This window comes from Eptatretus burgeri, chromosome 4, assembly GCF_056783735.1.
Source record: "Eptatretus burgeri isolate ZD-2024b chromosome 4, Ebu_testis_v1, whole genome shotgun sequence".
In the NCBI taxonomy this organism is placed as follows: domain Eukaryota; kingdom Metazoa; phylum Chordata; class Myxini; order Myxiniformes; family Myxinidae; genus Eptatretus; species Eptatretus burgeri.
In genome coordinates, this window is record NC_140964.1 from 108,995,419 (window position 1) to 109,012,910 (window position 17,492).

General features: G+C 45.7%; 1 protein-coding gene across 1 annotated transcript in view; it reads left to right on the top strand.

Annotated features, from left to right (window-relative positions):
• Positions 1-16,060, top strand: part of LOC147028873 (synaptic vesicle 2-related protein-like) — a 460,702-nt gene extending 444,642 nt beyond the window's left edge. The window contains exons 14-16 of the mRNA XM_085879648.1: positions 1,769-1,850; positions 8,363-8,452; positions 15,399-16,060. Of these exons, the coding sequence (XP_085735774.1) occupies positions 1,769-1,850; positions 8,363-8,452; positions 15,399-15,662 (436 nt within the window). The 3' untranslated portion in view covers positions 15,663-16,060. The remainder of the gene's footprint in view (positions 1-1,768; positions 1,851-8,362; positions 8,453-15,398) is intronic.
• The last annotated feature ends 1,432 nt before the right edge of the window (positions 16,061-17,492 follow it).

Below are 17,492 nucleotides of genomic sequence, written 5' to 3' on the forward strand. Positions count from 1 at the left end.
CTGAATAAGAAGAAAATAAATGTTCTTGGGTAGCCCTGTCAAATTCCTGACTTTAACCCAATTGGACATTATGGTGAGACTTGAAGATTGTATTCCATCGAGGATCCCCATCAGACTTGGCAGATGTAGAGCAATTTTCACATTAAGAATGGGAAAAGGTTTCATCATCTCACTGTGCAAAGCTGGTAGAGACCTACCAAAAAGATTCAGAGCAGGCATTGCTCTAAAAGGTTCTTCCACCAAGTGCTGACCTAAAGGGCTGAATAATTTTACAACCAGTGAATTTCGATTTTTGTAAATGTTTTTACTTGGTATTCCTCACATTTAACCTCGTTCAACTCGAACAAGGTTTAGTTTGATCTCTTCAGTTATGAAAAAAAGTTCATTTGGAAAAATTGTTTCTACATCATTCGTAATTCATCTAAATGTGTCATTATTGGTCGGGGGTGAATACTTTTGCAGACCACTGCATGTACATCGGGTTATTATCTCCTTCCACGAAAGGTGGAAGGGAGGTTATGTTTTCACCCCTGTCTGTCCGTTTGTGTTTGTTTGTCTGTGTGCAGAATATCTCAAAAAGTTGTGGACGGATCTGGATGATATTGGGTGGGCAGGTTGGGTGTATGACGAAGACGAACTGATTAGATTTTGGTGAAGATCCAGATCCGACTACGAGAATTGTTTAAGCGAGTCTTCACCATTGAGAGATAGGGCCAAAAACGATACATAGCTCAATGTGTCAAAAAGTTGTGTACGGATTCAGATGAAACTTGGACAGGTTGAGTGTGTTATTTTCAATATGAAATGGGAAAAGCCTCAAAACAAACAAAACGCGGTGTGTTGGATTTCCTTCTTCTTTATTTTTTCCTGGTATTGGCTCGAGCGTGCGTTAAAGCAAACTAAATTAATCTCCAGTTTGTTATCCAAGTTGTCTATATTGGTTTCTCGTCCACAAAATATGTAAGCAAGTGAAAATTGCTTTTCCTTTTATTTTGCTGAATTGACCCAAACACAATGTGTTGGAGAGTTTCTTCTTCTGCATGGACCAGGAGGGGACATGTATTGGAAAGCAATTCTCACTCATCTTCATTGATTATTAGGATACTTAGCAACCACTTTTTTGCACATTTAGGCTAAATTTACATGAAGAACTCAATTTCTCATTGTCCTTGTGCTGATGTACGATAATGTGTATCGTGTAGCGCTGCCTCCAGGTAACATTTACATGACAGTATTCATGTCCCAACATTTTCCAGCACAGTGAGGTGTATTGAATTATAAGCAGGAGGTGTGTTTTTTGCTTCTTGCACATTACCTGGGTTAATTTTTTGTTGCCTATACACTGCCCAAATAAAGGTATGCGTCAGAAGAATGTGTTGCATGCTTGGAACAAGATCGCCCATCATACGGGTCCTCTGCTCGTGTTATGTTATAAAGGGGGTGTTCATTGCCAGGTGCTAGCAAAACTGGATTTTTTTTTCTATAAATTATTGAGGCTCATGGAGGAACTAAAAATGGCTAGTGCAAAGAAATACGCAGGCAAGCTGGTGCAAGGTATGTTGTGAGATGGCTCGCACCCCTCCCATCTCTGCCTTACCATCTTATGCTTCTCCACTCACTTGCTCACTTCCCTGACTCTCCCATTCCCATGTACACAAGCATCAACCTCGACTTTTCACCGGTTACCAAATTGCTGCCTTCATTTCACTTTTGTCTTTCAGCTCCTCCTTTAACTGCAATATTTACCTTGTACTCTTCCATTCTTCAGGACCGTGATGACTGTGCTGCTGTTTGTGTCACGGGCAATGATCTCTGGTGCTTTTATGGTGCTTTATGTTTACACGCATGAGGTGAGTGTGTGAAACGCAAGCAAATGAACAATTTGATGCATTTTTATATACTCAGATGCGATACCATGCAGGAAATAAATTGTGGATAATAAATGTTTAAAAAGTACAAAACAGTTTTATAGTAGGATTGGCAATGCCGTACTTTCACATTTCTGATGTTCGGCCCCTGACAGCGCTCCTTCAAATATCACTTTCTACCTCGCTCCTTGACACTAATAATCGGAAGCTGTAAAATGCAAATGCCACACCAAATTAATATATAGAGGGAATTGTGAACACTGTGGTACGACATGGAAAGAGGTCCGGAGTTATTGATGATGTCGACCAGATAAGCTCTGTCAAATGATGTATAGATCTTCATCCAGAGATAATAATGCTCGAAAACAAACATCGCTTGATCTGTGGAGCAAATTTGAAATGTTCTCTCATGTTGTTGAGCATGCCACAATGTGGGCCACAAGTGAAATTTGAAGTGCTTCTTCTGGAAAATATTCAGACTGGTGACCATTGAGAAAATACTGTGAACTTGAACAGTCCCGCCAACGTAGAATGAGCCGAAACGATGGAGGCGGTTTATTTATTTATAACCCAAACATGGCGGTTCTAATCGCTCTACCGCAAACGGGACGAGGAAGGTGACATGAGTCACTTTTCACCGAGTTGATGATGTTTATTCGTTTTTACTATTGACCAGAAATAACAAGACTAGGCAAGAAAAGGGATCCGGGGCGATTCGACGGGATGGTGTGGGATCGGGCGTGGGGAAAAACACAGACAATTCCAATGAATATACAGATCTCAAACCCTCGAAGGCGCCAAGCACACACACACACACACACACACACACACACACACACACACACACACACACACACACACACACACACACACACACAAAACGTAGCTATTTCTGGTGGTCAGGCTGGACCGTGGTGTGGATGCAACTGTCCCTGGATCGGCGTCGGACGAGCTGGCCTTGCTCTCGTCAGGGGGGCAGGAGAAACCGTGGTGCTGTCGACCTCCTGGTCTTGGCCCAAGTCCGCTCACAGCCGCCAGAGAACCAGTTCTGGTGCCAAGTTGCGAGCAGAAGAGGGAGGCAGGTCCGCCCGCCGTTCGACCCCGTACTCCGAGTCAGCAAAACCCCAGAGCCAACCAAGGTGAGGCACGAGGCTCAGCAAGGCTCCAAGACACGATCAAGAACACGATTGAATCAGCACAACAACAAGGACGCTCTCCGCGCAACAGCCTCCACACCAAAAAAAACACGATCTTTTGGTTGTGATCTTCTTCCTCTTCCTTTTCGACCCCGAACAGAACCTTTTTATCCTCCTGTCCTCGTCACTTCCAATCGAGCCGTTTATTGGCCCACCGCCGTCGCCTTCTGCCAATCGTGATCACGGGGCGGAGCCATCTGCTGCACTGTCCTGTGACGTCACGGCCAGTCTCCAGAGAATACCAAAAGGGGTTTACGCAGACACCCTTACCCTATCCCGTGTCCCTATCTAATTACGTGACAATTATCATTTCCCCCCTTGAAGAAATGAACATTTACTAGACAACTTATCACCACTGAATTGCTACTTATTACATCGAGATCCTGGTAAACTCGAACAGCATGGCATATCTAATTAAACATCCTAATTACCCTTTGAATGCATACCCCCCACCTCAAATGTAACACTGCCCCCTCCTCGGGTACCGCAGCTCCTGCAAGGTATATCACAGGCGCTACCGTACCAGCCTTAACACTTACTGACTCACACCTAATTAACCTAACGAAATAAAGTAGGAGGGGCAATGGGCAGCGAGTCGCAGCTAACTTACCTATCCTGCTTAATGTACTACCCCCTTATGGCCTTATCCTCGCCGAAACAATCATTCGTTTTTTTTGTTTTTGTTTTTTTATTTTATCACATGAGAGCACTGAGCGAAGTTGCACTCCATCCTCCGGATCATCGCTCTTGCCCAGCACTCTTCCAGTGATCTGGGGAGGGGAAACAAAAGGTTCCACAAAAACACAACACTTATACTTTACATTCCTACTCTAAGCCTTAACGACACTATTCACAGGATATTTACACTTGACCGCCTCCCCCAGTGGATGCTAATAGACCCAGCGTTACCTGGGGAGCCAATTTTCAAATTTGCTTGCCCCAAAATTATGCGGACATCATGCCCTTGCTGCACCTGTCAAGTTGTGCGGGATCGAGTGGGACTCACACATCTTAACAACACTCACACCATGGTCATCATCACATTTCTAGGTCATGGTCCTCATTTTAATCATGCACGCTGAATCCCGTCGTGGCCGTGGGGTGGGTTACCACAAGATGATGGGGGCATCTCAGGTGCAACCATGCCCACAGGTAAGCTTTAGTCCAACCCGGACGTTTCTCCGCCCCGCTCCCTTTGATTCCCTCCCCCCCTGGTAGCCATCAGCTCTAATCCCGTACAACACTCTGGAAGGGGTCTCACTGGCTCCTCTGGCCTTCCTGGATCGCCAAGGTCCTACCCGCCTTGGTCGCCCAACCAGACCCTCTCCCAGTTGCCTCCAGACACTGTCACCATTAGCCACCAGGTGGTGAATCTCCTTGAAGGGGGTCGCAATTCACGCTCACCGTGAGCTTCAGCAATCCCTGTGGACAAGCACATCATCCCCACCCACAAAACCCACATGACTCCCCCACCCCATCGGCCTTACATGTGACACCTGCATTTCTAACACTTCACCGACCATGACCTTCCCTGTTACCACACCATGCCCAATAAAAAAAAACAATGTGTGCACCATACATTTCACTTCTTAACTTAAAACAACTCACACAGCACTTCTCACCCGATCCACGCACCAGCCATTGGACAGCCACTCGTGCCCGCTTTGTTACCAATTACCCACTGTCCCGATTGTCACTCTAAAACCCAGCAGAACTTACAAACCCATGCCAATTTTCCCACAATTCATTTTTTTCCACCAAAGGAGGGCACTTCGCCACAATCTCAGCAGCCGAGCATGGCCGTATATGCTCAGCCCAATCTAGTCTCCCCGACCCCCGACAGTGATCTCTGGACCCGACCTATGAAAGGGCATTTCGGATAGACCTGGCGGTTCAGCAGGAGGATTCACCCTCTCCGAGTCTAAAAGTCTATTGGAGGGTCCCTCCATCGCCGGGTACCGGCAATATCGTTGCATGTGTCCTCTTCGCCCGCACCGGAAACAACTCCCCATAAAAGGCCCCCGTGAGTATCGGTGAAATGTCTCTTCCGGTTCCGGACCCCCTCGGCCATAATCGAATTGCTCTATTGGCTGGGCTAGACCCCGCCGCTTTGGCGCACTAACTACCGGATTACCCTTTATCAAACTTGACAGTTTCTGGCAAATTTCCTGAAACATTTGGGTAATGCCAATTTCTCCCAGCCCCCCTCCCTGATCCTGGATCTCCGCCTGTTGGATCGTCACCGATGGCCTCTCTGGAACCCGACCCGGCCGACTCCACGAGGCCAGCCTGGCCGCGCACTCGGCCGCTCGGTGAACGGTGGGTGGATCCTGTAACTCCACTAGCGCTCGGACCTCAGGGTCAGGAAGAGCAGCTAAAAATTTCTCTAGTGCCAGTCTGTCCCATGCCTCCACTGTAAGGTCCCGATACACGATCCTGACTGATTGGTAAATGTCCTGTGCCAGCTCCTGCACTGTCTCACCCGGCTTTAATCTGCGGTGCTGGAGCTGGGCCCGCACCAGATCACAGTTTGCCGTGAACCCAAACTGACGGCTCAACGCCTCGCAAATGTGGGAGCTGGTCAACATCCCCTCCGCGATCACGTTTAACACATCTGCGGCTGGTCCCCGCAACGTTGCCACCAAATTCCCTGTACGTTCCCGCTCATTCCACCCGTTTAGTCGGGAAATGCACTCAAATTGCGTCAGAAAAGCTTCAACGCTCCCTGACCCGTCAAAATTTACCAGGGGGATCACTTTTACGGTGGCCCACTTCTCAGTTTCTCCCTTGTCCGAATCCAGCCCAGGGATCAAACACCCTTGTGGCTGCGTATCCAATTTCGGATCCCACTGTGGCCAAAGATGTTTTGTGGTGAGGGTCTCATGGGTCAATTTTGCCTCCTGTTCCAAACCTTGAATGGACCGATTCACCTCTTCCCGCAGGATCTTCTGGGCCCGCACAACCTCCTCCAAGGCTCCGTCGCGAGTTTGTAGCTGCTCCTCAACCAACCCGGACACTCTACTTACAAAAGACGGCTCCACCACCAGGCCTTTATCCAAGTCTTCATCTTGGCTCATAATTTTATCTTGTTCGTCCAAACGAGCCTCCAATTCTTTTACCTCCTCCGCCAAATTCATCCCTTGCTTCCTCAGCTCTCCCCACTCTTCAACTTGCAGCTGCATACGAGCATCCACACAGGCACGATGACGTTCCAGGCTTTCATCCACTTTATCAACCCGAATGTTCGTTGCATCAATTTTATCTACCAATTTTTTCCGTATATTTTCCCCCTCCAATGTAATTTCTACCTTTGTTTCCTCCAATCTATCCTCGAATTTACTTTGTATTTCCCCCAATTTAACATCCACACACTCCTGCATCTCAGTTTTCATTTTCTCCATCTTTTCCCCCAATTCATCCCTCATTAAATCAATCCGTGCACCCAACTGTACCCCCATTACCCCCAATTGATCTGTCATTTCTGCCCTCTGCGTCACGAATTGATTTGCCATTTCTGCCCTCTGTGTCACGAATTGATTTTTCATTTGTGCCGTCATTTCTGCCCTCTGTGTCACGAATTGATTTGTCATTTGTACCGTCATGTCCCCTATTAAACGTTCCAACATTGTCTGGATCGACATCGCGCCGGTTTCCGGCGCTGCCGGCCCCGTTACGGGCGATGAAACACAGTCCACGCTCGGAATGGGGGAGGTTCCAACCCTACCCCCGTCTCTCCCTTCTTCCCCCGACTCGCTGCCAGACACGTGGCCTTCCTCCTCAAACATCTGCACATCCGCCATGGTGCAGAAGTCCCGTTTGCCGCCAATTAATTTATATTTGAAAAATCCCGCCAAAATTTTCCCGCGCTCGCGCGCTTTTCAGTAGTAATTTTATATTCCAATTTGTGGCGAGATTTTAATCTTGGTATATTCTCCCGATACCAAATATAATTTAGAGGGGTTCGAACATCCAACACCTTGACACCAATGTGACGTCCACGGGACTTGAACAGTGCCGCCAACGTAGAATGAGCCGGAACGATGGAGGCGGTTTATTTATTTATAACCCAAACATGGCGGTTCTAATCGCTCTACCGCAAACGGGACGAGGAAGGTGGCACGAGTCACTTTTCACCGAGTTGATGATGTTTATTCATTTTTACTATTGACCAGAAATAACAAGACTCGGCAAGAAAAGGGATCCGGGGCGATTCGACGGGATGGTGTGGGATCGGGCGTGGGGAAAAACACAGACAATTCCAATGAATATACACATCTCAAACCCTCTAAGGCGCCAAGCACACACACACACACACACACACACACACACACACACACACACACACACACACACACACAACGTAGCTATTTCTGGTGGTCAGGCTGGACCGTGGTGTGGACGCAACTGTCCCTGGATCGGCGTCGGACGAGCTGGCATTGCTCTCGTCAGGGGGGCAGGAGAAACCGTGGTGCTGTCGACCTCCTGGTCTTGGCCCAAGTCCGCTCACAGCCGCCAGGGAACCAGTTCTGGCACCAAGTTGCGAGCAGGAGAGGGAGGCAGGTCCGCCCGCCGTTCGACCCCGTACTCCGAGTCAGCAGAACCCCAGAGCCAACCAAGGTGAGGCACGAGGCTCAGCAAGGCTCCAAGACACGATCAAGAACACGATCGAATCAGCACAACAACAAGGACGCTCTCCGCGCAACAGCCTCCACACCAAAAAAACACGATCTTTTGTTTGTGATCTTCTTCCTCTTCCTTTTCGACCCCGAACAGAACCTTTTTATCCTCCTGTCCTCGTCACTTCCAATCGAGCCGTTTATTGGCCCACCTCCGTCGCCTTCTGCCAATCGTGATCACGGGGCGGAGCCATCCGCTGCACTGTCCTGTGACGTCACGGCCAGTCTCCAGAGAATACCAAAAGGGGTTTACGCAGACACCCTTACCCTATCCCGTGTCCCTATCTAATTACGTGACAATTATCATTTCCCCCCTTGAAGAAATGAACATTTACTAGACAACTTATCACCACTGAATTGCTACTTATTACATCGAGATCCTGGTAAACTCGAACAGCATGGCATACCTGATTAAACATCCTAATTACCCTTTGAATGCATACCCCCCCCCCCCTCAAACGTAACAATATCATCCCTCAATGTGTGGTCCAAAATCTTATGTTGAAATAACCATTTAAATATCAGGGTCACATTAATTTTATAATACTTTGATATTGGGAAATGTTGATTCTTGATGACTGATCTTGCCTTGACTTAAACCTCTCCCCCTATCTGTGGGTAGGTTTATCCGACTGCAGTCCGTGCTCTGGGCCTTGGCACCTGCAACTGCTTTTCCCGGCTTGGCACCATATTGACACCCTTCATTGCACAGGTGTGTGCAAGATTTGATATCTGGCCTTGTCGGCTCCAGTTTTTCACCTGTCAATACATGTTGTCGTATTTAATCACCCTTGTCTCTTTCAATTATCTTTCCTCATCCTTCTTTCTTCCACCTTTCCTCTGTTTTCCTTGGCAACACTACATTCCAACAGCCTCTTACTTTCACCAACCAGACCCAGTATATGGAGGAATTTTTAAAGAAAGTATGAACCCTCTGGCGCATCCCAATGGCAGTCTTACCTGCATGTGTGTTGCCTCTGATGCCAGTAAAGCTAAACCTGAAACTAAATCAGTTAAAGCGGCCTTAGGGATGTCACCCTTTCTGGAATTTCTGTTCAGAATGTCATTCCTTTACAACCTTTGGGATGTCATTCGACTCTTATTCAGCCATGCCGCCTTCTTGGGAAACTGTCTATATATTATCGAGAACCAAACCAACCAACTAACTTGCTGTGCTGTAAATCGTTTTTTATGAAGCAGAATTGAGGCTCATGGAACAGCAACACAAAAGAGAGTGGAGGTTGTCATACTGACCGGCACAATGCAGAACAAGCAAACGTGGTATAGACGGGTGAAATCATCAGGAGCTTTCAGTTGTGAGTGAAAAGGGGAGTAGGGAGAATAGTATTAGCAAGATAGTAAAGATTGTAAATTACACAAGTCTGAAGACGACAATGGTTCACGAGCGGTATTTGACTATGTAGATTGTTTCAGAAGTCAAGGATGAGACAATGTGATAATTATTGACCAAGTTATAAAAATGATCAACATGATGTGGTACGAGTGACAGGTTATTAGCTGCAAAATGTCGAAAACCCGGTTCCGTTCAACAACTTTCAAAATTTGACCTTTGCATAACCTTTAAAGGTCACAAAACAATGTTGTGGACATTAAAATAAGGAAACAGGATACATGCTATATCTTATTGGAGTTAGTTCGTCGAAGAAGGTCAAAAACCCGGTTCGATTCCCACAACTTTCAAAATTTGACCTTTGTGAACTTTTAAGGTCAAAGGTCAACAAGGATTATGACCTTTGGTGCAAAACTTCCTCTGGAACATTCCAGGAACAATATAACTTCATATCGGCTATATGGCATTTCACACTCTTCAGATTATCCATATTTTGATGAAATCAGCGTAAAAACAAACTTGAAGGGGGCGCCACGGGCAAGGTGTTCGAGATGGAGCAAAATGGTTTGAAGACTTTAGGTGGAGAATGACCTCAAGATTATGCATAAAAATATTGTCATCCTAGCTCTCAAAGTTTGGGCGGTCGTATGATTTTTATGTCAAAATTCGCAATTTTCTAAGTTTGTGACCTTGTGACCTTGACCTTCGGACGAAAATGAAAAATCGAGCCCTGTGGGGCTATGCAGGTGCCATTGGGCTAAACGAATACCGAAACCCCTGCCAGATTTGACAAACCCCCTTGGAGAAGATGTAAATTGAAATCGGCTACCCCCTAAAAACACAAGTTTTTTGGGCGTGGCTCCGCCCATAATGGGCGCACCACACCCATTCTTAGGAAAACACAACTAGATCATGATATAAACCTCCCACCCAAATTTTATCAGGATCAGATCAAAACCCACGGAGCTATGCTCGGGACAGACAGACAGATAGACAGACACACACCCATAAGGAATATAGTGGTCACTTACTGACTCAGGAACCAAAAACAATACAAAAGATGGCAGTACAATTGGAACAGTAACTCTGTAATGCTTTGGATTACATTAACTTCTGCGACACTTTCTCTTATCTCTTAGGCAGTAAAATCATCCCAAGATGTGTGATGGCAATACAGGGTTTAGAGGAACAAACAAACAAAAGAATGAAAAATCACTCATAGTGACACTTGGCAAAACAGAACAACACTCTGTATATCGCATAACTCCAAAAGTCTGAACAGTTACATTTTGTAACCGACTGATGGGTCGGATCTGAATCCGGACCTGAACCAAAATCGAATCGGCTTGTTCTTGTCACCTAAGCAACTCATCCACCTCGTTTTGTCATAACTCGTCCTCAACTTTTTGAGATACTGTGATACATTGAGTTTTTGGCGCTATCTCTCAATGGTGAAGAATCACTTGAAAAATTCTCGGATCTGGGTTCGGTTCGTCACCAAAATCGACTTACTTAGTCCACCTCACACACCCAACCTGTCCAGCAAGTTTCATCCGAACCCATCCACAATTGTTGAGATATCTTGCAATATCGTTTTAGCCCCATTTCTCTCTCTCAATGGTGAAGAAATCACTTTCAAATTAAATAATTTTCGTATCCGGATCCAGATTCGAATCTTCACCAAAATTAAATCAGTTCTTCCTCATGCCACTCCTATCCTGTCGAGCAAGTTTTGTCAGCATCTGTCCCTAACCTTTTGAGATATTGTGCAATATATCCGATCATTTTTGGTCCTATCTCTCAATGGTGAAGAATCACTTAAATTCTACTATCCGGATCTGGATCTTCACCAAAATTATGTTTTGCTGTCCTTGGCCAGTCACTTGCATTCACAAAAAATTCAGAATGATTGCTTAAAAACGGTGGCCAAAAATCGTGTGACAAACAGAAAAATGCTGCAGACCAACATACTTGGCGAGAAATATTTTCGCCAAGTAATGAAGGCTTTGGTCGTCAAATGTTTATGGCATAGAGACGGTGAAATTTACGATTTCCCCCCCCCCCCCCCATCGTGAGTGTTCAGGCAATTGTAGGCTATATGCAGTGTTTATCATTTCAAGCAGGGTTTCTGACTGGAGGTATCATATTGATGCGATTCGATGTTGGAGCTTACGAGGATATGGTTAATACAGAAAATAGAGAGTTCCCCACCTATCATGAAGGTTAACCAAACTGAAATGTCATTTTTCATGTATCAGGGAAGCTTATGGCCTGCTCTCTGTTGCTGAAATGGATGCAACTGCTTCCAGTCTTTGGTTGGGTATGAGAACTACCACAATATAAAAGCAAAGTAATGTATCCTGTAAAACTCAATAGAGAACAAGAAATGTGAGTTGGAAATTCCTTGTTGCTGATTTTATTTTGGCTGGAGTGAAATGGAAACTTAAAAAGGACAACATTCTCCTTGTCCTACACTTGTGCTGCAGTCACCTATTCCTCAGTCACATTTATTTTCTGCTGCTTCCTCACAACACAGCTTTGTCACCCTGCCACTTCATGTGTAATGGCAGTTGTTGACCAACATCACTTTCAAAAACAAAAACTTTTGCAAAAGCCGAGAGTACAAGTTTTACTTTAGTGATATAGTCCGAGTGTTGGCCAGAAAAGCGTGCATTAGGGTCCGCACAATGTTTTTCTGCATTTTTGTGATCAGACCATCTGAATGAATATTCCGATTGATGCCACTCTGGCACCCTTGAGCATTTTTGAAGAAACCCATTAATATACAAATTAGTGGTGGCCATTGTTGAAATTACTATTTTTCTTAATATCTCCAAAAGTAAGCATCCAAATAGCCTGGTTGAGGTGTCTACACCCATGTTTTAGGGTCACTGGTCATGATAAACCCACTTAAAATTTAATAACATTTAACAGAGACAGAGACAGAGAGAGAGAGACAGAGACAGTCCGCCACGTAATGTCTCTGTCTCTCTCAATGTTCTTTAAAGTCAAATACTCTAGTCTTTGAACGGCGGCTTCTTTTTCTTGTTGCAGCATCTTCCAAACAGACATTACTCATTCGTTTTAAGTGTCTTTCTATGTGTGAGCATGATGTGTACCTTGACACAGTCTCTATGGCATTTCAGCTCGATGGATTTGTCTGCCTGTAATCTCTCTTCAAGCTCTTCACGTATACCATCTTGTCTTGCTCTGCTTGACCGGATGATACTTCGCACCGTCTGGACCAACTCTCACCAGAGGTTTTTCAGCTTTAGTTGCATCGCAGGGACTGAAGAAACGGTCTCCCATGGTGATGGAGCCTCAACCTGTAACAATAGAGGTAATTGTAAACATCAGTAAACATTTAATTTCTTTGTTCGTATTGTTGCGAATTCGCGCCCGCCGGCGTGCGAGCGGCCACGTAACTCGAATCGCGGCACATTGCCCACCGGACGGACAATTCCGTCGTGACCCTCTCGGACTAACGCCGGGAACTAGTCACGGGTGGGCCTTTCGGCCTCACCACGATCGTGCCAATCGGCCCCCCGCGTGGGATAGGGTTGTTCGCCAAATTCGACCTACCTAAGTACCCACACGGAGGGTAGACCGGGCGATCGCACCTCGCCGCAGGTCGACTTCGGACACGGGCCACTTTAAGCGACCCGTTCCGTACTATCGGGATAACCGAGCGGTGTTATCGCCAACCTCGACGATTCCGATTAATTATCGGGCGTATTTTGCCCACTACCAACCCTTTACGTGAAGTAAGATGGAGATTCAATTAAAGAAAAGATGAAGCGAAACGGGAAAAACAGTTCAACATGAGGCACATTTATTCCGCGGCAAACGGAAAGCACACATATACAATTACAACAATTATGCACCAAAAGCAAATGTAAAAGAAACACAACAATTATGCACCATAAGCAATTGCAACAAAAGAAATACAATGCAGATCTACTACCGACTACGCGAGCACATGGCAACACTTACACAGTTTTACTTTACAGACGGCGCCGACAACACATATACTCAAAAGCAAAAGAAAAGGGCCACCCTCAACGACAAGGGGGCAGACCTGTGGCGCGAGACCGGGTGGAGCCTACCCGTCTTGTGATGAGCCGCAAATGCCGCGGCGGTGCCCCGACTCCGCGCTCCTCCGCGGGTTTCGTTGGCACTGCTTGGAAAGGGGTGGGAACGGGGCCCCCTTTTCGCACTATCTCAGCGCGGGGGGAAACAGGGGGGGTTGTTGATGCTCTGGGGAAAGAGGATAGCTGCCTTGCTTGGGTCCCGCGACGATCGACTCCCCTGCGACCTCGACCGCGTTCCCGGCTTCCCCTCTCTGCAGCTCCCCGACAGACTCCGAACCCCGACAGACCGACTCTCCTCCAGACCCGTCTTGACTGCTGCTGCCACGCTCCGCCGCCGCCACACCCCTCCAACTCGCCCGAGCCCAAAACAGAAACTGACTGAATTCCCCCGCGCTTTATAGTACGGCAGGAGAACCTATATGCAAATTTCCAGATCAGGATGAGCTCGGGGGCGGAGCCACGCTCGCCCATTGGACGGAGGAAAAGTGGGCGTGAACCTCCCCTGATCCTCGAATTTGCATACATCGATTCTACTCCGACGCGCCTGGAGGCGGGGCCAAATCGCCCCGCTCTTGCTGATAGGACGGAACAGAAGTGGGCGTGTATCATTCCTGATCCGACCTTTCCTCGGAAAGGCCGCTTTTTGCACCCGCGGCTCAGCGCGCGTCCCGCACGAGGCCAGGACAGCCTGACGCTCGGTGCCCACAAGCGGTGCGGGAATGCGGCAGAAGAAGGAGAGGTGAAGGTGGTGGAGGGTTTATTGTGGCGGTGATGGCCATGGCGACGCTTGGAATGGCGGTGATGCGATGTTTACGGGAGCGAGCCATGACGGTAAAGGTCGTGGCTGTTGGCGTTGTTGTTGTTGTGAAGCGGCGTTGCAGTTGGTGGTTGTTGTGTGATGGCGGTTGAGATGTGGTTGGTTCAAAATAAAGATAGAACAGAAAAACGGCTATCTTAAAGGGTCGCAGCCCGAATGAATCACATTTATTCCCTCTAAACAACTGGTTTGGGGCTAACTGCACATGTACTTACAGAGATATCTCACCTACGGGACCTGAATGGTGGTTTGCGAATTTCCTCAACCACAACAGTATTTTAAAAAATTCTGAGGAAACAGGTTCCACCATGTGTACTTTTAAAAATCAATAAAATAAAATATGCAGTTGCTTTCAGACAGATCATGTTAAATAATTAATCAATAAAAAAAACTTGCTTGCAAATAATCTTGAACATTCTACTGTATCAGAAGACATTACTCTTACTTGAAACTCAGTTCTCCATGTTTCTTTCATTACATTACAAGCCTCAACTTACTTGATCAGAAACAGTTCATGCTGTTAATCTTCTGAGGTCAGCCATTTCTTCACAACTGTACTGGGGATAAACGGCTCTGTGCAAGTTATTTTCAAACAGTTTTGTTGTTGTTGCATAACTGTACTGCAAAAACGCCGATCGGCGTGGACAAATTCAGGGGGTATGGTTATGCTAATTTGCATATTAATGAGCTACATTTCAATGTTATCAAATTGTAAGTGGGTTTATCATGACCAGTAACCCTAAAAACATGGGTTTGGACACCTCAACCAGGCTATTTGGATGCTTACTTTTGGAGATATTAAGAAAAATTGTTATTTTGATAATCGTGACTGCTAATTTGCATATTAATGAGCTAAATTTAAATGTTATTGAATTGTAAGTGGGTTTATCTTGACCGGTCACCCTAAAAACATGGGTTTGGACACCTCAACCAAGCTATTTGGATGCTTACTTCTGGAGATACAAAGAAAAATTGTTATTTTGATCATGGTGACTGCTAATTTACATATTAATGAGCTAAATTTAAATGTTATTAAATTTTAAGTGGGTTTATCATGACCAGTGACCCTAAAACATGGGTGTAGACACCTCAACCAGGCTATTTGGATGCTTACTTTTGGAGATATTAAGAAAAATAGTAATTTCCACAATGGCCACCGCTAATTTGCATATTAATGGGTTTCTACAAAAATGCTCAAGGGTGCCAGAGTGGCATCAATCGGAATATTCATTCAGATGGTCTAGTGATCACAAAAATGCAGAAAAACATTGTGCGGACCCTAATGCAAGGTCATCTTGAAAAATGGTGTTTGACATCCGGACCAATAAGCAAGTTTTATGGCACCAACATGTGCTGAGATTAAGCACGAGTTGTGGTGAAATGCCGACGCTGTCTGCAGGTTGTCGAGGCTCGTACTGCCGCAGGCATCTATGCCTCATGTGCGCTTTTGGCCAGCATCGCAGTACTTCAATTACCATTGGAGACCAAAGGCCAGAGACTAAACTCCAACAACCTAGCTTCTGATGGAGTGGAAATGATGACAGACAAAGGAACACACCCTGGAACATGCAGGCCTCCTGTATCCAAAAATCTCAAGGTTCAAAATTCCTCTATCCTGTCCCTGAATGACACAGTTGCTGAAGAACAGGAGACTTTGTTCTGACATGAAGCTTCCTGACAGTTTTTGTTGTGGTGGTTGTAGAACCTTGCTGACTACCTCAGTTGTTAATTTTACTCTCAACGATCATGACAGTTTGGTTTCATTCCTCTGTGTTTTTTCTTTTTTGTTGTTCGAATGATATTACTGCACCATTTTGTTGGAATAGTCCTACCAAGTTTTATCAGGTGATTTTTTTTTTTTTCACAATGATGTTATGAATACACACACATCCAGTAATTATTTGGAATACCATATGGATTTCAATAGTTATTTGTGTGAAGCAAGGTAAAAGTGTATATTTTGTCTGTCATTTGGAACTGTTATCTTTCAATGAAAAAGTCTTTGCCTTCACCGCTTTGGTTGGCTTACTGATGTGAATAAACATTTCTTCATTGATTGTACACTGACGTTCTCTCGAAGGACCGACTGGTTCAGGCTTTCAAAGGAGTTTCTTGTTCTGGCTTCTTTCACCAGTGGATGCATGAGAGGGTGAAGACCAGGTGAAAGCTTCTGTGAGCACTTCCTCCATCCATGAACTGACAGCACAGCAGGGGCAGATCCAAAAAAACTTTTAGGAGGGGTTCACTTAAGGTTAAGATGTTCTCGTATTGTGAAATGTACCACCAAGCCTTATTCAAGTCTATGTACGTGTCGAGGAAAAACCGGTTAACTTATCCACAGCTAGCAGTGTCCGACCATAAATTTACTTTCTCCACAGAAAAATTTGGGAATATCGAGCTACTTGACGAAGAGGCCTCAAGCCTCAAAAAAGGCGTCAAACTCGCCATTACGGATCATCAGATCATTAATTATAATAATGGACGATGTAGCCAGTGAAACTTTGAATGACCTGGTGAAATAGTTCAGGATTGTACTGCGCTTTGCTGAAGGACACGATCCCAAAAATGTTACCTTTCTCTTCAGAACTATAACTAAACACCGAGTCACAGGGATTAATGCAGAACCAGCGGCGAAAAGTATCGCGGCTTGGATTAATTGGAGAGTGAAAGCAAAAGACGTGCGATTGTCGATTGTCCAGTGATATCTCGCACGACGATCATGTGACATAATTGTAAGGGAGGATGGGTTCACATGCACCCGATAAACCCTCTCCCCCGGATCCACCAATGCACAGATTTCCCCAAGTTCCTCAACACTTAAATCTTCCCAGACATCTGCTTAGCCACATGACAGTCTGGTATCTTTCTCAATATTGGCACCGTGGATATATTTCTCCACATTCCCCATTCTCCATCACCATTTGGGTCAAAAGTGTATCACAGTAAAGCCTTGTCTTCGGGATAGACATGTTGCTCCCCCTCCCCCCCCCAATGTGATTAACAGATTCTTCTCATTCACTTTGACCTCCTTCTCTTTCAATTCACTCATCTATCGTCTTTCTTTCGCTTCTTCTTTCCCCACAATTCACCGTCTCCCCGTCCCCTTGACCTGTAACCCCTGAACCCGCGCCCTCTCACAAGGTATAAAAATCCACCCCTATGCTCTCTGATGTCACTGACTCACCCCAAACCTATATCAACCTTTACCCTGTGTTCTTCTTTTGCTCTGAGGAAAGGCCTGAAATGTCAGCTCTCCTTGCTTCCCATTGGGGTTTGCATACTTCAGCCAATAATCTCTTGATTCCATCCATTGTTAAAGCAAAAGGTGACTTATTTTCCCACTCAGCTCATGCTCTCCTTGTCCACTTTTTCTCTACACGACAAAGGCTCGTGGAAGAGCAAAGTTGAATTTCAATTCCTGGTCCGGTTCTTGAGCTACGGTGTTCTTGCGTCTGTTGACTTTCTCAGAGAACTTTTCCCAGTTCTTTTTTTT